This window comes from Heptranchias perlo, chromosome 1 (genome assembly GCF_035084215.1).
Source record: "Heptranchias perlo isolate sHepPer1 chromosome 1, sHepPer1.hap1, whole genome shotgun sequence".
Lineage (NCBI taxonomy): Eukaryota > Metazoa > Chordata > Chondrichthyes > Hexanchiformes > Hexanchidae > Heptranchias > Heptranchias perlo.
Window position 1 is genome coordinate 131237989 of NC_090325.1, and position 23784 is coordinate 131261772.

General features: G+C 46.4%; 1 protein-coding gene across 1 annotated transcript in view; it reads right to left on the bottom strand.

Annotated features, from left to right (window-relative positions):
* Positions 1–23784, bottom strand: part of acox3 (acyl-CoA oxidase 3, pristanoyl) — a 199188-nt gene that overhangs the window by 31234 nt on the left and 144170 nt on the right. The window contains 1 exon segment of the mRNA XM_067991065.1: positions 7916–8031. Coding sequence (XP_067847166.1) covers positions 7916–8031 — 116 coding nt within the window.

Here is a 23784-nt window from a genome sequence, read left to right on the forward strand (position 1 = left end):
CCTTTGTTCTATTCCTTTTTAAATGCTGTTCTTCTACAATATCTTCCAGTTCTAACAAAGGGTCCAAGTCTGAAACATTAACTCATCGGTTCTCTCCAGCAATACTGACTGATCTGCCGAGTCTTTCTTGCATTTTCTGTTTTTGCTTCAGATTTCCAGTGTTGGGTTTATGTAGGATATTGTCATATATCCCTATTGCCCATATGAAAGTATTATAGGATCTTGTCATACATCCTTTACCTCTAACACACGTTCGAGGACCAGGAAACATTGAAACATCTGTTTAATACTCTTTATTAAATCAAGTCAATGAGATAATAAAACACAACCCCTTACTTGCAGTGAATATGAGATATAGGTGCCAATGATTAAATTATAAATTATGTACCATGGACACGTTCAGGAGATTGAAAGCATGTCTTCTTGACTGCTTACGCGAGCCTCAGCAAGACTAGATCAAAAAGTCCCCAAGGAGCTCCAGTGTCTGTATCTTTTATATGTGCAATTATATCCACCTAACAATGCCATTATGTCAATGCGTTCTAACTACTCCTGGTTAATCTCCCTTCAACGAGTCTGCGCAATAACATCTGTTTATTCACTAATGAGAAACTGTGAATATCAGTTGTGCCCTTCCTCTTATCTCTTCCCAGTACACTCACAATACAAGCCTATTTATACCAGATTACTTCCCTACAGTTACCTGACTGATTTACTGTATAACTATTATATTTCTTTTTTAAATTTTTTTTTATTCGTTCACGGGATGTGGGCGTCGCTGGCAAGGCCGGCATTTATTGCTCATCCCTAATTGCCCTTGAGAAGGTGGTGGTGAGCCGCCTTCTTGAACTGCTGCAGTCCGTGTGGTGACGGTTCTCCCACAGTGCTGTTAGGAAGGGAGTTCCAGGATTTTGACCCAGCGACAATGAAGGAACGGCGATATATTTCCAAGTCGGGATGGTGTGTGACTTGGAGGGGAACGTGCAGGTGGTGTTGTTCCCATGCGCCTGCTGCCCTTGTCCTTCTAGGTGGTAGAGGTCGCGGGTTTGGGAGGTGCTGTCGAAGAAGCCTTGGCGAGTTGCTGCAGTGCATCCTGTGGATGGTGCACACTGCAGCCACAGTGCGCCGGTGGTGAAGGGAGTGAATGTTTAGGGTGGTGGATGGGGTGCCAATCAAGCGGGCTGCTTTATCTTGGATGGTGTCGAGCTTCTTGAGTGTTGTTGGAGCTGCACTCATCCAGGCAAGTGGAGAGTATTCCATCACACTCCTGACTTGTGCCTTGTAGATGGTGGAAAGGCTTTGGGGAGTCAGGAGGTGAGTCACTCGCCGCAGAATACCCAGCCTCTGACCTGCTCTCGTAGCCACAGTATTTATATGGCTGGTCCAGTTAAGTTTCTGGTCAATGGTGACCCCCAGGATGTTGATGGTGGGGGATTCGGCGATGGTAATGCCGTTGAATGTCAAGGGGAGGTGGTTAGACTTTCTCTTGTTGGAGATGGTCATTGCCTGGCACTTATCTGGCGCGAATGTTATTTGCCACTTATGAGCCCAGGTCCAGGTCTTGCTGCATGCGGGCTCGGACTGCTTCATTATCTGAGGGGTTGCGAATGGAACTGAACACTGTGCAGTCATCAGCGAACATCCCCATTTCTGACCTTATGATGGAGGGAAGGTCATTGGTGAAGCAGCTGAAGATGGTTGGGCCTCGGACACTGCCCTGAGGAACTCCTGCAGCAATGCCCTGGGGCTGAGATGCTTGGCCTCCAACAACCACTACCATCTTCCTTTGTGCTAGGTATGACTCCAGCCACTGGAGAGTTTTCCCCCTGATTCCCATTGACTTCAATTTTACTAGGGCTCCTTGGTGCCACACTCGGTCAAATGCTGCCTTGATGTCAAAGGCAGTCACTCTCACCTCACCTCTGGAATTCAGCTCTTTTGTCCATGTTTGGACCAAGGCTGTAATGAGGTCTGGAGCCGAGTGGTCCTGGCGGAACCCAAACTGAGCATCGGTGAGCAGGTTATTGGTGAGTAACTGCCGCTTGATAGCACTGTCGACGGCACCTTCCATCACTTTGCTGATGATTGAGAGTAGACTGATGGGGCGGTAATTGGCCGGATTGGATTTGTCCTGCTTTTTGTGGACAGGACATACCTGGGCAATTTTCCACATTGTCGGGTGGATGCCAGTGTTGTAGCTGTACTGGAACAGCTTGGCTAGAGGCGCAGCTAGTTCTGGAGCACAAGTCTTCAGCACTACAGCTGGGATGTTGTCGGGGCCCATAGCCTTTGCTGTATCCAGTGCACTCAGCCGTTTCTTGATATCACGTGGAGTGAATCGAATTGGCCGAAGACTGGCTTCCGTGATGGTGGGGATATCGGGAGGAGGCTGAGATGGATTATCCACTCGGCACTTCTGGCTGAAGATGGTTGCAAACGCTTCAGCCTTGTCTTTTGCACTCACATGCTGGACTCCGCCATCGTTGAGAATGGGGATGTTTGCAGAGCCTCCTCCTCCCATTAGTTGTTTAATTGTCCACCACCATTCACGACTGGATGTGGCAGGACTGCAGAGCTTTGATCTGATCCGTTGGTTGTGGAATCGCTTAGCTCTGTCTATAGCATGTTGCTTCCGCTGTTTAGCATGTATGTAGTCCTGAGTTGTAGCTTCACCAGGTTGGCACCTCATTTTTAGGTACGCCTGGTGCTGCTCCTGGCATGCTCTTCTACACTCCTCATTGAACCAGGGTTGATCCCCTGGCTTGTTGGTAATGGTAGAGTGAGGAATATGCCGGGCCATGAGGTTACAGATTGTGCTGGAATACAATTCTGCTGCTGCTGATGTCCCACAACGCCTCATGGATTCCCAGTTTTGAGCTGCTAGATCTGTTCTGAATCTATCCCATTTAGCACGGTGGTAGTGCCACACAACACGTTGGATGGTGTCCTCAGTGCGAAGACGGGATTTCATCTCCACGAGGACTGTGCGGTGGTCACTCCTACCAATACTGTCATGGACAGATGCATTTGCGACAGGTAGATTGGTGAGGACGAGGTCAAGTAAGTTTTTCCCTCGTGTTGGTTCGCTCACCACCTGCCGCAGGCCCAGTCTAGCAGCTATGTCCTTCAGGACTCGGCCAGCTCGGTCAGTAGTGGTGCTACCGAGCCACTCTTGGTGATGGACATTGAAGTCCCCCACCCAGAGTACATTTTGTGCCCTTGCTACCCTCAGTGCTTCCTCCAAGTGGTGTTCAACATGGAGGAGGACTGATTCATCAGCTGAGGGAGGATGGTAGGTGGTAATCAGCAGGAGGTTTCCTTGCCCATGTTTGACCTGATGCCATGAGATTTCATGGGGTCCAGAGTCAATGTTGAGGACTCCCAGGGCCACTCCCTCCTGATTGTATATCACTGTACCGCCACCTCTGGTGGGTCTGTCCTGCCGGTGGGACAGGACATACCCAGGGATGGTGATGGAAGAGTCTGGGACGTTGGCTGAAAGATATGATTCTGTGAGTATGGCTATGTCAGGCTGTTGCTTGACTCGTCTGTGGGACAGCTCTCCCAATTTTGGCACAAGTCCCCAGATGTTAGTGAGGAGGACCTTGCAGGGTCGACTGGGCTTGGTGTTTTGCCGTTGTCGTGTCCGGTGCCTAGTGGTCCGATGCTGGGTGGTCCGTCCGGTTTTATTCTTATTATGACTTTTCGAAGCGAGATTTTACAACTGAGTGGCTTGTTAGGCTATTTCAGAGGGCAATTAAGAATCAACCACATTGCTGTGGGTCTGGAGTCACATATAGGCCAGACCGGGTAAGGGCGGCAGGCTTCCTTCCCTAAAGGACATTAATGAACCAGATGGGTTTTTACGACAATCCGGTAGTTTCATGGCCATCATTACTGATACTAGTATTTTAATTCCAGATTTTTATTTAATTAATTGAATTTAATTAATTGAATTTAAATTCGCCAGCTGCCGTGGCGGGATTTGAACTCATGACTCTGGATTTTAGTCCAGGCCTCTGGATTACTAGCCCAGTAACATAACCACTATGCTACCGTACCTTAATCTCTTCTCATGGACAGTTAATGAGGCAGAGTCAACACGGCTTTGTGAAAGTGTTTGACTAATTTATTAGAGTTCTTTGAGAAAGTAACAAGCAACATGGATAAAGGGGATCCTGTGGATGTGGTGTACTTGGATTTCCAGAAGGCTTTTGACAAGGTGCCACATGAAAGGCTACTACACAAAATAAAAGCTCATGGTGTAGGGGGTAACATATTAGCATGGATAAAGGATTAGTTAGCTAACAGGAACAGAGAGTAGGCATAAATGGGTCATTTTCAGGTTGGTAAGATGTAATGAGTGGAGTGCCACAGGGATCAGTGCTGAGGCATAAACTATTTACAGTCTATATCAATGACTTGGATGATGGCACCGAATGTATGGTTGCTAAATTTGCTGATGACACAAAGGTTGGTCGGAAAGTAAGTTATGAGGAGGACATAAGGGGCTCGATTTTACCACCCGCTATCGGGTGCGTTCTCGGCGGGGGGGGCCCCGAATATCGGGAAATCCAGGAGTGGGACCGGATCCCGCCTCGATCCCGCCCACTTCCGGGTTCCCCGCTGACGCGCCGGCGTGCGCGCTCAGCCCCCGCTGGTGGGAATCCCGCAGGCAATTAAAGCCAGCGGGATGCCACTTGACAATATTTACTTAGGTATTTCAGGTCATTAACTGACCTGATTAAGGGACTATGTGGGATTTTTGAACAACATGGGACTGTTTCCCACACTGGGGGAAACACTCCCAGCTCGAATGGACGTGTTGCAGCTGTCAGCCTGTGGCAGCTGCAAAGGTCCATTTGACAGGTGCGGGGGGGGGGGGGGGGGGGGGAGACCCTCACCCATTGCAGGAGGCCACCCTGTCACTTGGGACAAAGTTTGGCCTCCACCACCCTCTTCCTGACGGTCAAAGTCACCAACCTGCACACTTACCCCGGGGTCCGGAGACATGTACCTACCTTGCGGACCCCCTCAGATGTACATCTTGCGGATGGGGGCCGCCGTAGCTGCAGTCATGACCTCCTCGGAGGGCGAACAGCATCACCAGCCTCGCCATCCACGCCGTCCACCTCTGACATGTGGAGCTCCACAACAGAGTGCTGTGACACATCCACCTGTACAGCAGGAGGGAGGGCAACCGCAGAGAGAGATGCGTCGCAGAGGGCACTACCCTCGCCACAGGTTCCACAGACCGAGGCTCAGCCTCCTGGACCTCTCTGAGCAGCAGTGCACACGGAGGCTCAGAGTCACTCGACATGTAGCCGTGGACATCTGCAGCCTCTTTCATGCCGAGCTGCTCCTGGCTGGCCCGTGCACCATCTTCCTACCTGTCACTGTCAAAGTCACCACTGCCCTCAACAACTTCTCCTCCGCAGCCTTGCAGGGTGCAACCGGGGACATCGCCGATGTCTCTCAGTTGTCTGCGCAGAAGAGCCCTGCAAATACACCTACACCCACTCTGCAGTGACACAATGGGTGGCATCAGTGGTGGGTCCTCATAGTGATACCCAGGAGCGGGCATTATTGCACAAACCGGACAGGATTCGCGAAGATATGGCAGTAGTGGTGCCAATATGTGTGATGTGAGTTGTTCTGAAATTCAATATATGACAAACCCTCAAACACCCTTGTGCATCCCCTTCATGCTCACGACACGTTTGCCTTACGCTGCCTACTGCACATATGTGATGCATGACCTGTGGCTGCAGCACAGGTGGTGGCAGGTTGAGTGAGGCTGGCTGTGAGAGAGATGCACGAGAGGGTGAGTATGGGATAGAGCCATGAGATTGTATGAGGATTGGGTTGCGTGGTAGTGGCGGGGTGAGTACTGGCGAGGTGAGTAGGTGCAGGTAAGATGAGGATGGGGTTTGAGTGGGTATGAGGGGTGATGTGACAGAGTAGTGTTGGCAGTGCCGAAGGAGATGTGGGGTGGGGGCAGTGATGTGGTAGACGGAGTGTAGGGGAAGGACTACGTGTACTCACTGTGGCTGACCTACTGAGGTCATTGGACCGCCTCCTGCACTGTGTGCAGGTGGGCGATATGTTGGTGGCGCAGGTGACCCCCTCTGCCACCTCGAGCCAGGCCTTCCTGGTGGTGGAGGCGGGCCGCTTCCACCCGCCCGCTGGGTGGAAGATCTCTGTCCTCCCCCTCCTCCTCACCCCATGTATTGATACCTGGGGTGAGGCATCATTAAACTGGGAGCACCCTGGGCTGCTCCATGCAGTCATCTTTGCTATTTGTTGCAGCATCTGTCAGTGGAGGACTGCCCCTTTAAATAGAGCGCCTCCAGCTGACAGATCTTGCTGCGCATGTGCAGCCCGCCCGACGCGCAGATCAGCAGCGGGGAACCCGGAGGAGCAGGTAAGTGGATCCAATTAGTGGTTTGCCTGCTACGATCGCGCGGGAAACCCACTAATTTCACCGGGCGCGTTACCCACGCGCCCGCTAGCCCATCCGCCGAGCACCCGCAGCCCTGCTAAAATCGGGCCCAAGGAGGTTGCAAAGGAATATAGATAGGTTAAGTGAGTGGGCAAAAATTTAGCAGATGGAGTGTAATGTGGGAAAATGTAAACTTGTCCACTTGGGCAGGAGGAATAGAAAAGCAGTATATTATTCAAATGGAGAGAGATTGCAGAGGGATCCGGGTGTCCTAGTACATGAATCACAAGAAGTTAGTATGCAGGTACAGCAAGTGATTAGGAAGGCAAATGCAATGTTGTTATTTATTGCAAGGGGAATGGAATATAAAAATAGAGATGTTTTGCTGCAGTTGTACAGGGCATTGGTGAGAACAAATCTAGAATACTGAGTGCAGTTTTGTTCTCCTTAGTTAAGAAAGGACATAATTGCTTTGGAGGCGGTTCAGAGAAGGTTCACTTGACTGATTCCTGGGATGAGGGGGTTATCTTATGAGGAAAGGTTGGGCAAGTTGGGCCTGTATATACTGGAGTTTAGAAGAATGAGAGGTGATCTTATTGAAACATGTAAGATCCTGAGGGGACTAGAAGGGGTAGATGCTGAGGGGATGTTTCCCCTTGTGGGAGAGACTAGAACTAGGGGCCACAGTTTAAAAATAAAGGGTTTCCCATTTAAGATGGAGATGAGGAGAATTTTTTTCTCTCAGAGGGTCGTGAGTCTGTGGAACTCCCTTGCCCAGAGAGCGGTGGAGGTAGGGTCATTGAATATTTTTAAGGCTGAGTTAGATAGATTCCTGATTAACAAGGGAGTCAAAGGTTATAGTAGGTAGACGGGAAAATAGGGTTGAGGTCACAATCAGATCAGTCTTGATCTTATTAAATGGTACAGCAGGCTTGAGGGGCAGAATGGCCTACTCCTGCTCTTAATTCGTATGTTTGTAATGTGTCTACTGCTCCAAGCCTGGCCTTGTATCGACATTGCAGAATGAGTACTAATATGTGGATATATATTTTAAAAGCTTACTATGGCTATTCTACCTGGTACACCTATAATTACATCCAGCATCTGGAGTTTTTTGCTTTTTGAGTAAATTATTGTGCCAAGTCAGGTGCATTTAAAATTATTTTGAACTTAAACTAACAGAATAAGTGCAGCCAAGGAAAGTACATTAAATATCTCAAAATATATCTCAAGATGATTGGTTGTTGGTGCACAATAAGAAAATTTTCAGCATAAAATCACCTCTATATATGAACAATTTTACACCGATTACTTGACTCTATTACTGTTTATTGGCTGATGGTTATGTCATCAAACACCAGGCACTAAATGGATACAACACAGTTTTGATCATATAAACGGATAAATTATTGAATAACAAATTCACTGCAAAGATACAGCCACTTCCACAGTTTCCCTCCCCAAACTCTTTACCTGACTGTTGTTTCTGCACTCAAAGTCTGATTTGCCTGAATTCTTCTCCTCATCCAGTTTCATGTAGCTCTCACGCAACAGGTAGCAAACTAGCCATTTGTACGCAGCCAAAGCAACTGAAAGACAAGTGGAAATAAATGAGTAAACAGCGTTTTCCATCGGTGACATAGGTTTCAGACATCAGAGCCCCGCATTCTGCAATTTTCTTTCTAAACCCCACCTCCCCAAGTTCATAAGCTTCAGCAAGACCTTCTTTTCAACCACGTCTGGTTGCTCCTCCTAACTTTCTCCCTATCCCTGCTTCGTGTCTGATCCATCACTTTGTGAAGGGCAATTAAAGACTTTATATGTTGCAAGTTGTCGATGCTGTGTGATCCAACCAAAGAAACCTTTCATAGTTTATTACAAAACTGGGAAAAGAGTTATCATTTATGCCCTACCTCTACCATGGTAGTCCTGAGTACAATAATCTTGTGAAGATGTGAATAAGTAACAGACCAAAGAATAAGTAACATAGCAAAATTAGATAGCTTAACAGTGAGTTATGAAGGCCTTTTACATGAGGGTAGTTCATCATAATTAGCAAAATATTCTGCATTTCTATAGGTGCGTGGTTCCTTATAGAGTGTCACATACATCTTGAAATTAAATTTGGAACACAACGTACTCCAGCTGACTATAAAGTGGAATTTCCAACCTTCAAAAAATGTACATCAGGGACTCACTGCGAGAAATTGTCATTCAACCCAACACAGCTATCTGAAAGACTACATTTAAGGGGGACTTAAGGCATGTGTGCTCGTGTTTCGAGCATTTTAATCATGCATGACCTGAATCAAACGCAAATCTTTGTCTTCACTGATGTTTGATCCATTTTCTGTCATTGCTGATTCCAATTAGGAACATAGGAACAGGAGTAGGCCATTCAGCCCCTCGTGCCTGCTCTGCCATTTGATAAGATCATGGCTGATCTCTGATCTAACTCCATATACCTGCCTTTGGCCCATATCCCTTAATACCTTTGGTTGCCAAAAAGCTATCTATCTCAGATTTAAATTTAGCAATTGAGCTAGTATCAATTCCCCTTTGCGGAAGAGAGTTCCAAACGTCTACAACCCTTTGTGTGTAGAAATGTTTTCTAATCTCGCTCCTGAAAGGTCTGGCTCTAATTTTTAGACTGTGCCCCCTACTCCTAAAATCCCCAACCAGCGGAAATAGTTTCTCTCTATCTACCCTATCCGTTCCCCTTAATATCTTATAAACTTCGATCAGATCACCCCTTAACCTTCGAAACTCGAGAGAATACAACCCCAATTTGTGTAATCTCTCCTTGCAACTTAACCCTTGAATTCCGGGTATCATTCCAGTAAACCTACGCTGCACTCCCTCCAAGGCCAATATGTCCTTCCGAAGGTGCGGTGCCCAGAACTGCTCACAGTACTCCAGGTGCAGTCTAACCAGGGTTTTGTATAGCTGCAGCATAACTTCTACCCCCTTGTACTCTAGTCCTCTAGATATAAAGGCCAACATTCCATTTGCCTTCTTGATTATTTTCTGCACCTGTTCATGACACTTCAATGATCTATGTACCTGAACCCCTAAGTCCCTTTGGACATCCACTGTTTTTAACTTTTTACCATTTAGAAAGTACCCTGTTCTATCCTTTTTTGATCCAAAGTGGATGACCTCACATTTGTCTACATTGAATTCCATTTGCCACAGTTTTGCCCATTCACCTAATCTATCAATATCCCTTTGTAATTTTATGTTTTCATCTACACTGCTTACAATGCCACCAATCTTTGTGTCATCGGCAAACTTAGATATGAGACTTTCTATGCCTTCATCTAAGTCGTTTATAAATATTGTGAATAATTGAGGCCCCAAGACAGATCCCTGCAGGGCTCCACTAGTCACATCCTGCCAATGTGAGTACCTTCCCATTATCCCTATTCTCTGTCGCCTTTCGCTCAGCCAACTTCCTAACCAAGTCCGTACTTTTCCCTCAATTCCATGGGCTTCTATCTTAGCTAACAGTCTCTTATGTAGGACCTTATCAAATGCCTTCTGGAAGTCCATATAAATAACATCCATTGGCATTCCCCTGTCCACTACTTTAGTCACCTCTTCAAAAAATTCAATCAGGTTTGTCAGGCACGACCTACCTTTCACAAATCCATGCTGGCTCTCTCTTATTAACTGAAAATTCTCGAGGTGTTCAGTCACCCTATCCTTAATTATAGACTCTAGCATTTTCCCCACAACAGATGTTAGGCTAACTGGTCTATAATTTCCCAGTTTCCCTCTCTCTCCTTTCTTAAAAAGCGGAGTGACATGTGCAATTTTCCAATCTAGAGGGACAGTTCCTGAATCTACAGAACTTTGAAAGATTATAGTTAGGGCATCCACAATGTGCTCGCCTACTTCCTTTAAAACCCTGGGATGGAAACCATCTGGTCCTGGGGATTTGTCACTCTTTCGTGCTATTATTTTCTTCATTGCTGTTGCTTTACTTATGTTAATTTTATCGAGTCCCTGTCCCCGCTTCAATATAAGTTTTCTTGGGATTTCCGGCATGCTATCTTCTTTTTCGACTGTAAATACTGACGCAAAGTAATTGTTCAACATGTCTGCCATTTCCCCATTGTCAATGACAATATCCCCACTTTCAGTTTTTAAGGGGCCAACACTGCTCCTGACCACCCTCTTTTTCTTAATATAACTATAAAAGTTCTTCGTATTGGTTTTGATATCCCTTGCGAGTTTCTTTTCATACTCTCTTTTTGTAGCTCTTACTATCTGTTTTGTGACCCTTTGTTGATCTTGGTATATTTCCCATTCGCCAGGATCTGTGCCATTTTTTGCCTTTTTGTATGCCCTTTCCTTATGTCTTATACTGTCCCTTACCTCTTTAGTTGTCCATGGCTGTTTTTTTTGGCAAGTAGAGTTCTTGCCCCTCAGGGGTATAAACCGATTCTGTATCATGTTAAATGTTTCTTTAAACATTTCCCATTGATCATCAGTCGTTTTACCCATTAACAGATTTGCCCAGTTTACTGTGGACAGTCTCTGTCTCATCCCATTGAAGTCGGCCTTGCCAAAGTCTAGAATCTTAGCAGCTGATTCACTTTTTTCCCTTTCAAACACTACATTGAACTCGATCATGTTATGATCGCTATTGGATCAATGTTCACGCACAGTTAAGCCGTTAACTAAATCTGGTTCATTACTCATTACTAAATCTAGTATGGCTTGCCCCCTTGTTGCCTCTAGGACATACTGCTGTAGAAAACTATCCCGGACACACTCAAGAAATTCACTACCTTTTTGACAGTTGCTAGTCTGCTTTTCCCAATCTATGTGAAGGTTAAAGTCCCCCATTAAGACCACTATGCCTTTCTTACACGCTTGTCTAATCTCTGCATTTATACAATCTAGCACTTCAGAGCTGCTGCCAGGGCTCCTATATACAACTCCCACTATAGTCTTAGATCCTTTCCTATTTCTCAATTCAACCCATAAGGTCTCTGTTGGCTGCTTACCTCTCGTTATATCCCCCTTTATCATTGAAGTGATTTCATCTCTAATCATTAAGGCTACTACTCCCCCTCTTCCATTTTCCCTATCTCTCCTGTGGACCTTATAACCTAGTATAATTAGTTCCTAATCCTGACCATCCTGCAGCCAAGTCTCAGTAATAGCTATCATGTCATACCCTCCAATTTGAATTTGAACCTGTAGTTCATTTAATTTATTCCTTATACTCTGTGCATTTGTATATAGAACTCTTAGTTGGGCCACACACCCTAGCCTGACCTTCAGCTTTGATGCTGGGTTAATCGCCTTACGCCTTCTAGTTTTTATTTTATCTGTCGTGCCTAAAGTACACTTTCTTTCCGCTGCTCTACGCTTTTCCCTTTCACTTGTTCTTGAACAACTGTTTGTACTATTTGTATTGTAAATTTCCCCTGGGTCTTCCCTTTTCTTGCTGCTCTCAACTTTATTCCCTTCTGACTCCCCGCTCAGGTTCCCATCCCCCTGCCACTCTAGTTTAAACCTTCCCCAACAGCACTAGCAAACACCCCCGCGAGGACATTGGTCCCGGTCCTGCTCGGGTGTAACCCGTCCCGCTTGTACAGGTCCCACCTTCCCCAGAACCGGCCCCAATGTCCCAGGAATCTAAATCCCTCCCTCCTACACCATCCCTGCAGTCACGCATTCATCCTGTCTATTTTCCTGTTCCTATACTCACTAGCACGTGGCACTGGTAGTAATCCTGAGTTCACTACCTTTGAAGTCCTGCTTTTTCATTTATCTCCTAACTCCTTAAATTCACCTTGCAGGACCTCATCCCATTTTTACCTATGTCGTTGGTACCAACATGGACCACGACTACTGGCTGTTCACCCTCCCCCTCCAGAATGCCCTGCAGCTGCTCCGTGACATCCTTGACCCTAGCGCCAGGGAGGCAACATACCATCCTGGAGTCACGTTTGCGGCCGCAGAAACGCCCAACTGTTCCCCTTACAATTGAATCCCCTATCACTATAGCCCTGCCACTCTTCTTCCTCCCCTCCTGTGTAGCAGAGCCACCCGTGGTGCCCCGAACTTGGCTCTTGCTGCTTTCCCCTGATAAGCCATCTCCCCCAACAGTATCCAAAGCAGAATATCTGTTTGAGAGGGAGATGGCTCCAGGGGACTCCTGCTCTACCTGCCTCGTCCTTTTACTCTGCCTGGCGATCACCCATTTCCTTTTTGCCTGCATAATCTTTACCTGCGGTGTGACCACCTCACTGAACGTGCTATCCACGATAGTCTCAGCATCGCGGATGCTCCACAGTGAATCCACCCGCAGCTCCAGCTCCGAAATACGGTTAGCCAGTAGCTGCAGTTGGACACACTTCCTGCACACATGATCGCCAGGGACACTGGGGACATTAGGGACAAAACTGAATTATTTCAAGGTGCATGACAATTATGAAAATTCAGTAGCAATCATGGAAATTCAGAAACAGTCATAATTTGTTTGTTAGAGAAGTGAAGTCAGGGATGATAAAAAATAGTCAGTCAATGATGCTCATTCTTCCAATGCATTGACTCTTCCATTACGGTATTTAGTTGTGTTTTGAATAACCCCAACATTTTTGCCTCTCGATAGATTATTCATAACATTTATCACTCTTTTGAGTAAATATACTTTTTATGATATCTATTCCCTACTTACTTCTCATTAATTTCTACTTACGTTTGCCGACCCTATATTACCAAAACTAAATATGAAAATTAGTTCCCGCCTGCATAATTGTGCCAGGAAACTCATGTCCAAGAGGTTCATGATCACAATTTCGTTCCTGGATGAACCATGAGATCACTGTTTCTGGTCACAGATGCCACAAAGTAAGTACATTAATTCTATGTGCAGGCCTTAAATGCCTTTAAGCTCGATTTTACCTGTTTTTAAAACCAAAACAATAAAAACACTGAATTAGGCAGAATCGAATAATTGCTAAAAAATAAACACCACAGCTCAAAAAACACTTTAAACTGGAAAGACTAATTATAATATAAAAAGAGTATTTTGTTGCCTTATGAGTGCTAGATTAAATGGTCAAGAAATATACATTGCAGATTGAAGGAAAAACTATTCTGAATATGATAATTGCTATCTGCAACAATGCTGTCACCAATGAGCGCAGACCTTGATTAAAACTATATTGAATTGGCCTTTTACTCTTCCAACTCATTAAAAGTCTGTGGTATTTCTTTGCAGCCTGTGCAAATTACAAGATGAATTGTTATTAAAATGTACATATTTCTTTGCTTCTCTTCCACCCTACATTTGGAAAATGCCTTTTCCTTCTGCTACAGAGTGGCCAATGTGAATTTGTGTTTGTACTTCTGCATATGGTGTGTTCCTAGTTATAAAAGTACTGCTGTGGGGAATTGGAAGATGAACATACCCACAGGAGGTGGTGGCTGGTTCAAAAGCTGCACTGGTACAGGCCCAGAGCATGTCTCCAGCCCATCTTCTCAATTGATGAAGGCAGATAAGATTTTAAAGTAGAATGAAATATAATGTACTCCAAAACCAAAAGGCATTCTTTTCCAATAGGCCCAAGATACTATTGACATTGCTTACACAAGGAGGGTAGGCAGCTTTCTGCCTGCCTTTTTTCATTGCCAAACTGAAGGTGGCATTGAAAAAAGGCTGGCAAAGATTAGGGACCTGTTTATGTGGACACTGATGCCAACCTATATGTTGCGATTTAATGAATTTACTGCAAGCTTTAAGGTACATAATATGGAAGGTAATTATCCAAATCTTTAAAAAGAATGATGCTTTAACTCCCTGAGCCCCTTGTATCATTCTGTATTGACTTTGTTCTGCATGGGGCAGTTTGAGGGAGCAGCTGCAGTGAGAAGCCAAGTGGAAGCAGCCAATCATGTCACAGTACAATTGTAAGAGCTTCCCGTCCAGATGCAGACAATGTTTAGTTATTTGGGTAGCTCTGAGGTAAAAGAGAAAAAAAATACATCATCATATTAACTACCAAAACCGTTTCCTGACAACTAGATTTATTGTAGTAAGTATTGGAACTTTTAAAGATAGACATGATTGGTTGAAGTGCTCCTCTGAGGGCCCAGTAGTAAATGTACTCTGCAGTATGTTACTGAGCCGTACAGACCAGGAATGTCCCAGGTTCAAATCGTGACCTGTGCTGTTGGGTGGAGCAGCACTGAAGCATTACAATTAGCCTCAGTTCCTGTGGTTGAATAATTATGACCTCTTGTGTACCTAGACTGCACGTGTGGTTTGATATATTACATTATAAACAAGCACTTGCCAGGAAAAGATCTCATGTATATTATTGAACACATATGCCTCAGTCCTAACCTTTATTACTGGTAATTCCATGCCTGTACAAATGCTAATTCAACTGCACTATGGTGATTTAGTCATTTAACAATGGATGCCTCAACTTTGTTCAATTTGTTACACAAAAATTGATATCTCCTCCTTATTTTCATAGTATTGAAACAAGTGAGAAACAAATGGTCCACTAGAGCTGCCAATTTCCAGGCCTGATAAATAGAAACCAGAATTTGTTCTCAATGGTAAAGAAGTTGCATGCCTCCAGCATTGTGCAGAAGACGGGATATGTAGAAGGATTAGCAGAGGCATAGAATATAAGAGCAGGGAGGTTATGCTAGAACTGTATAAAACACTAGTTAGGCCACAGCTAAAGTACAGTGTACAGTTCTGATCATCACATTACAGGAAAAATGTGATTGCACGAGAGAGGGTATTGAGGGGTTTACGAGAATGTTGCCAAGGCTGGAGAGTTTTAGCTATGATGAAAGATTGGATAGGCTGGGGTTGTTTTCTTTGGAACAGAGGATGTTGAAGGGAGATTTAATTGTGGTGTATAAAATTATGAGGGGTCTAGATGAAGTGGATAGGAAGGACCTATTTCCCTTAGTGGAGGAGTCAATAACCAGGGGGCATAGATTTAAAGCAATTGGTAGAAGGATTAGAGGGGAGTTGAGGAGAATTTTTTTCACCCAGAGGGTGGTGGGGGTCTGGAACTCAATGCCTGAAAGGAAGGCAGAAGAGGCAGCAACCCTCAGCGCATTTAAAAAGTACTCGGACGTGCACTTGAGATGCCGCAACCTACAAGGCTACGGACCAAGAGCTGGAAAGTGGGATTAGGCTGGATAGCTCTTTTTCGGCTGGCACGGACACAATGGGCCAAATGGCCTCCTTCTCTGCCATAAATGTCTATGATTCTAACTTGGAAATTCTTCATTCTTCTAATGTGCTTCCTGGACGTACTGTGTTCCCACACAGCCATCCCCACAGGCCTTGCAATGAGTGAAAGTAATTAATTGCGAACGGTCTGGTTCAGACTCAGACAGTGGCCAGGGAGAGGGATGGAGTCGGTGGCTAGGGAACTGAGTTTGTGGCGGAGGCCAAAGACAATGGCTTCGGTCTTCCCAATATTTAATTGGAGGAAATTTCTGCTCATCCAATACTGGATATCAGACAAGCAGCCTAACAAATCGGAGGCAACGGTGGGGGGGGGTGTCGAGAGAGATGGTGGTGAGGTCGAGCTAGATGTAGTCAGTGTACATGTGCAACCTGACGTTGTGCTTTTGGATAATGTCGCCGATGTCTGAGTGTAAGGAGGACATAATCCTTATTCCATCTTTGGAGAATGTGGAGCATTCCATTTTAGTTCCAAAGGTGTGGAAAGATAGGGTACTAAATTGGGCCATGTAGTGCCCATTGTTTTGGTGCTACATGGTCTCTCCAACATCCAAGATGGCGTCTTGGCTGCGTGCACAAGTTTCCAGCGTGACGTGCTCCGGACACCATCTTGGTATAGGAGTTAGCGCATGCGCAAATACCGAATGCCGGAAGCATGTAAAGTAAGGAGAAAATGCGTGCAATCAGTGTGCAACGCTGATTTAAAGTGATAGACACCATTTTGGCACTTAATGCTCAACTCACCTCCAACCATCTGAATGTGTCTTAGAGTGCCTGGGGGACCCCCCACCAGTGCTATTTAAAGGGACCATACAGGTGTTGCAGGTTAGTTGCTGGATTATTGCTTCTGGCTGCAGGTGGAATAGGAAGTATTTTTTGAAGCTCCCTATGCTTACTGAGAGTTCCTAGAGTACATTTGAGAATGCTTTGTCAGGTACCGCCTTATGGTTCGGAAAGTTATAACCGTGGTTGAACAACATTTCTGGCAACCATGGGTGGTCTGCTAGCGCTCCCGTAGGAAATTGAGCATGACTGGGAGCATGCAGAGAGGCCACGCATAGCAGTTCAAGCTGTGAGGAGAGGGAGGACGAGGAGGCGCAGGACACTGAGCAGGAGGCCCTATCCAATAAGGGCCTTCCGGGACCAATTCACTTACCTCAACATGACCGAGGAGGATTGCATCCGATGCCTGAGGTTCACCAAGGAAACCGTGACTGAGATCTGTCAACTGGTGTGGCCACAACGGCGGCCTCAGAGCAGAGCAAGGACAGCACTGCCTGTGGCTGTGAAGGTAACCGTGGCACTGAATTTCTATGACTCAGTATCATTTCAGGCCTCTGCTGGTGGTATGTGCAACATCTCGCAGTATGCAGTGCACTGTTGTATATGGGAGGTCACAGACATACTGTACCAGATGAGGAACAGTTCATCACCTTCCCTCTTGACAGAAACAAGCAGAACGAGCGAGCATGGGGGTTCGCTCGCATTGCTGGCTTCCCCATGGTGCAGGGTGCCATTGACTGCAAGCACATTGCCCTGCATATCAACATGGCCATCTTTGTCAACCGAAAGGGCTTCCATTCCCTGAAGGTGCAGCTAGTGTGAGACCACACACATCGAATCATGGAGGTCGATGCCCACTACCCTGGGAGCAGTTACGACGCCTTCATCATTGGGCAGTCCAATGTGCCACCTATCTTTCACCTGGCTCAGCAAGTCAAAGGCTGACTACTGGGCTATCCCCTCACGCAGTGGCTCATGACTCTGGTCAGGAACCCACGCACACAGCTGGCCAATAATGAGTCATGCTTCCACATGCAACGTCGTGGAGCACACCATAGACTTTCTCAAACAACACTTCCGCTGCCTGGAGGAGCCCTGCAGTACTCCACTGAGCAGGTGGAGGCAGATTCGTGGCAGTATGCTGCATACTGCACAACCTCGCCATCGTGAGGGGCCAGACATTGCCACCAACGATAGGAGAAGACCCTGAGCCAGAGGTGGAGGAGCAGGAGGCTGAGGACGGAGAGGCTGAGGAGGAGGAGGAAGAGGCTGAGGAGGAGGAGGAAGAGGCTGAGGAGGAGGAGGGGGAGGAGCCAGAAGAGGAAGTGGAGGAAGATGCAAGGTTACAACAGAAACCACGTGCATTGTCTGGAAGGGCTCTGTGAATTCGCCTGATGCCCGCTATCAATAATATCAACTACATCCCCCAACTCACCAACAGTCCTACACTCCCCACTTTTCTGCTCCTACAAGACAATCTAGTCGCCCTCCATCTGATTGCACATTGGTATCCCCCTCAGCTCATCACACAAATAAAAACCACCATCAAATGCAAATTCAAAGTTAAAATTATCAGTGAATAAATGAAATTATGCAAACATAACAGAACTATTCACCCTTGTGCATTCTCTTAGTGCCTGTTGTTCGTGTGCCTTTACCTAGCCTAGTGCTCCTACGAGGTGCTTCTCCAGTGGCTGGCGCATGGGTGGTGGGAGGCTGCTGGCCTTCAATGGAGGAATGTACAGATGGCCTTGGAGGACGACCTCAAGCTACTCTGGCCTGGCTGGCTGATAGGCAACAACAAGGGCACTGGCGGAGTGGCAGGGGTGGGAACAGGAATGCTGTCATTCTGAGAGGGGACAGCAGGTCCGACTGCCATGGTGCCACTGCCACTCTCCCTGGGCGACGCCTCAGTAATCCTGGTGAATAGCTGGAGAACGGATTGCTGGAGTGCTGTGACACCCTTGAAGCCCCGTTCCACACTGGTCCCCAAAGCCACGATAGCAGCAGTCTGAGCTTCCATTGCAGCAGTCTGAGCTTGCATTGCACCAGTCCGAGCAGCAATAGTAGCTTGCAGACCTTTGATGACATCGGTTTGTGCTGCAATGGAAGTCATAACATTGACCATTAGACGCTGCATCATGGTGGGTTCCATAGATGTGCTGATGGAGGTGACCACCCGTTCCATGTGGAAAGGATGGGCTCCAAGCCCAGGGCAAAGCCCTGTGTCAAGTTGGAGCTGGACTCCTCCATGCCCCTTCTCATTATGCGCAGGCTTTCTGGCAGGCTTTCCAGTGCCCCGAGCATTTGGTGGTGTACACCCATCAGTCGTCTTCTGTAGCCTGGCCCATCGAAGTCCTCATCTGACTCCTCTGCAGCTAGTGAGAGATCTCGCCCTCCGGCGAGCTGGCACCCGTAGTATCCGTTCCCCCCGCCCTGGCTCCTGCGCACTTGTGCCTGGTGTCTCACCACGTGCCGATCCCTCCTCTAAACTAGCCTCTAAAGGACGCACAGTGTCGGTCTCTGAGCTGGTGGAAGCAAGTGTCAGATCGAGTGACGGTGTGCCTTCAGAGTCCCCCTCTTCCTCCTGCTCCACCTCGGATGGTACTGCCACACGTTGTTGGGTATCTACAATGACAAAGGGAAACAGGTTGTGGAGCAGGGAGAGGAGCAAGACCTGCGTGCCGACAGCATCTGCAGCAGGTGAGTCAGAAAGATTACGGGAGGAGGAAGATGTGGGAAACGAGAAGGAGCACTCGCTATGCAGAGACCCCCTTCATCGGGACCTCCAGCGCGGCATGTTGTGATGGCCGCACGATGGCCTGTCCAATGACCCGAAGCACTGTCTCCTCTGGGGAGGGGGGGGTGGTGAAGACGTGTAAGTGTCCCTGTCCACCCTCAGTTCTCTCCTGCTGCCAGCTGTTATGTGCCACCTTCTCCTGAAAGACAGAGGACAGTGTGTCAGTGAGAATCCTGCAAGGTGTGTGGGTGATGTGCCTGTCGTGATCGAATAGCTGCCAGTGTGTGTGACCTGTGAGTGGTGGTTGTGTGGCCTACAAGTGTGGTATTATGTGTGGATGAGGCGCAGCATGCCGAGTGCAGCATTGCGTATGGATGGGCAGTGTTTGTTGGTGGGTGGATGATGGGGAGTGTGATGCATGGAGCAGTGGTGCAGTTCGTAGGATGTGCCACTTGACACTTGCATTCACTCACATTGGCCACTTGTGTCAAATCATTGAACTTCTTTCGGCACTGCACCCACGTGGTTGGTGTCATGCTCCTGGTGTTCACTTCCTGCGCCACAGCCTGACAATGCCTGCGGAGCTGCAGTCTGGAGGGTCTCCTACCACCCTGCGGGTACATATTAGCCCTCCTTTCGGCCACCCCTTCCACCAGGGCCTCGGAAGGTCCTGCATCGGAAAAGCGTGGGGGCCCTCTGTCGCGCCAGTCCTGCCAGCCTCGTGAACTGTGCACTTGCCCCTTTAGCCCCAGGTGCAGGCTGCTGATGATGTGCACTGAACACACCCCATTTCCAACTTCCTCATTCTCTGTGTAGCTTCTCAGCAGCGCGGGTAATGCTGGCTGCACGGGGCTATCATGATAAGTAGCAGGCAGTACGTAGTTTACGCGCTGCCTGCGTAGAGGCCATCGGGCGCATGGAAATAGCACATCACCCGTGCCTGAAAATGGCCCTTAACCAATTTTTTCCCCCATAGTATCAGTCTGTAGGAACACACCTTCAATTACATAAATGTATCCAAATCTTATAGGGTAACTCTATTACTTCAGGAGAATTTCAAGCAAAAGCAGTTACTGCTACACAGTCTAACTCCTTTAAAAAAGGTGTGGATAAATATCTATTTGAGACCAGAATTAAAGGTTGTAATGATGAGAACAGGCAGATAATAAAATGTCGTCTTGGAACAATGGAAATGTAATCCCTGGCTAGCAAGTGGTCAGGATTCCTGCTCTTCAAACAAAGTGTTTATCCTTGCAACCCTCCTGACTTTTATTTGAATTAAAGAGTTCTGTAAATATAAGGTTTTTCTGCTTATGCAAATTCAAACAGTTGTAAAATCCACAGTCTCCAGGATAATAAATGATAAGTGAGTAAGACAGCTTTATCAATAAAACTGATTTAATTGAATGCACGCAGAATTTTATGTTCAAATGAAAATAAAGATTTGCCTCTTTGCTTTCATCAGCAAGTCTGCAAATAAATATGTTAGGAAGCAGTCCTCCCCTCTTTGGTATGACTGACACATGTGCTGATACACACAAATATGGTTTAGTGGGCAGCAGTATTTCTTTCTTCGATCGGCTAATGTACGACATTAATTAACCTGGTTTAGAAGAACCTGAAGTTGGATGATGAGGATATTATATAATACATAGGAAAATACAGGAAGGTCACAAGGGGAAAAAACATGATATGCTTTTAAAGAGATAGGCATCCTGAATGGGTCCTCTGTGGGTTATGCTAAATGTAGATCATTTCCAAGGCAACGTGTAAGAGAACTTAATTCTAAGAACAAGGGCTACCACTCCTTTTGTGGGTAAACTAACACATTATTATTCTTTTGAAAAATGATGATAACTTGCCCCTTGTAATTACAGATGAATGAAAAGGAAAAATAACTTGAGTCCACTTTTAGTCCAGTTGAAGGGTAATTAGTGCTGTGGTAATTCGTTCTTCGTATCCAGTTACTGAATACTGTTGGTGCCAAACGCTGTATGCAGCTACCAAGGCTTTTAAGAAAATAGGCCATGGCATTTTACCTTCTTGTGAGTTGGTGGGCAGGAATAGATTGCAGTTTTTTAGCAGATACATTTCTTTCACATTTAAAAAAAATAATAAACTTAATGTAGTTATACATTTATAACAACTTTAGAATGCAGCAACTTACATTTATGTAACACCTTTTATGTAGGAGAACATTCCAAGGCACCTCACAGATTGAAGCAGGAGGAAAATTAATGGTGGTGGCCAAAAGCACTGTAAAAGAGGCAGATTTTAAGGAGATATTTGAAGGTAGGAGAGATGTAGCAAAGTGGAGTGGTTTAGGGAGAACATTTCAGTGTATGGGGGAAAAATGGCTGAAGGTTCTGTCTCTGATGGTAGAGCTGGAGAAGGGAGGGAGAATGCAGTAGATCAGTTAAAAGAACAGAGGGTGCAAACAGGGACATAAGGTTGGAGCAAGTTTCAGAGGTAGGGAGGAGTGACTGCTTGCAGGGATTTAAAGATGAGGACAAAGCTTTTAATATGATGTGCAGAGGGATGGAGAGCAAGTGGAGGATAGCCAGGGTGGGGGTGACAGACGAGATGGATTTTGTGCAGAATAGGATATTGGCAGCAGAGTTCTGGATGAGTTGCAGTTTATGTAGGGTGAACTCAGGGTGCCAGCAAGAAGAGCACTAGAAAAACCTAGTCTGGGGGTGATGAAGGCATGGATTAGGGTTTCTGCAGCAGTGGGCATGAGGTACACTCAGAAATGGCCAACGTTTTGAAAGTTGAAGTAAGAAGTCTGGCTGAAGGACTTGTCTTCATCGGGAATGGGGATTGGCGGCTAGGACATGGAGTTTTTAGCAGGGTATTGGAGAAATAAAGTTGGGTATCATTGCCATACGTTTGAAATTTGACCCCATGTGACTTTTAGGCACAACATGGACGCAAGAGCTGAAATCCAGGGGGGACAGGAGAGTAGGTGCCCTTGACATCAAGGAAATACTTGATCAAGTATAAAACCAAGAAGCCCTAATAAAACTGTGGTCAGTGGGGGGGTCATGGGGACAACCTCTCGGTGGCTGGAGTCATACTTTACACAAAAGAATGATATAGTTGTCGGAAGCCAAACAGCGCAGCACTGGGCCATTGCTGCCACAGTTCCTCAAGGCAGCATCTTTGACCCAAGCATGTTCAGCTGCTTCATCAATGACCTTTCCTCGGTCATATGGTCAGCAGTTGGGCTGTTTGCTGCTGATTCTAAAGTATTCAGCTCTATTCACAACTCACTCAATGAAGCAGCCCAGGCCACAGCAGAACATGGACAAAATCCAGGTTTGGGCCGACAAGTGGCAGGTAACATTCGTGCTATATAAAAAATAGAACTTGAATTTATATAGCACGTCAGAGTGTCCCAAAGCACTTCACAGTCAATGAAGTACTTTTGAAATGTAGCCATTGTTGTACTGTAGGGGAAAGTGGCAGCAAATTTGCGCACAGCAAAGTCCCACAAGCTGAAATAAGATAAATGACCAGATAATTTGTTTTTTAGTGATGATGGTTGTGGGATAAATGTTAGCCAGGACACTGAGAGAAGTCCTCTGCTCTTCTTTGAATAGTGCCATGGGATCTTTTATGTCCACTTGAGAGGGTATACAGGGCCTTCGTTTAGCATCTCATCCAAAAGACAACATCTCCGACAATGTAGCATTCCCTCAGTACTGCACTGGAGTGTCAGTCTAGATTATATTTTCAAGTCTCTGGAGTGGGGCTTGAACCCATGACCTTCTCACTCAGTGGCGAATACCACCACTGAGCCAAGACTGACACCAGGAAATGACTATCTCCAACAAAAAAAGGGCTTCAATAGCACCATCATCATCAAGTCCCTCACCCTGAATATCCTGGGAGATCATTACTGACTAGAAGCTGAACTGGATTGGGCATATTAACAACGTGACTACAAGAGCAGGGCAGAGGCTGGGTGGTCTGAGATGAGTGTCTCACCTTCTGATCCCTCATAGCCTCTCCACCATTAACTGGCTCAACTCAGGAACATAATGGAATATTCATCACTTGCCTGGATGGGTGCAGCCACAACAGCTCTCAGGAAGCTCAGCAGCATCCAGGACAGAGCACTTTGCTTGGTTGGCAGCCTGCCGCTGGACTCAATAGCACACTAAGGCTACTGTACGAACTAACTACAGGATTAAATGCAGCAATTCGCCAAGCTTACATTAACAGCACCTCCCAGCTCTGAAAATTCTAAGACCAAGAAGGACAAGAGCAGCTAGATCATGGGACTGTTAACTCCAATTTCCACTCCAAATTGTAGACTATCTTAGCTTGGATATATACTGCCATTTCTTCATTGCCACAGTCAAAATCCTGGAATTCCCTACCACCATTACGAGATCACCATCAGCAGAAGGACTGGAGTGTTTTGAGAAGACCCCCCACAACTTTCTCCGGGCAACTAAGGATGGGCAATAAATGTGGGCTTGCCAGCGTCACTCTCATTCCAAAAGCATGTAAAAATAAATGTAGATGAAAAGTATGAGGGGACCAGATATTGAATGGGGACATAGAAGAAGC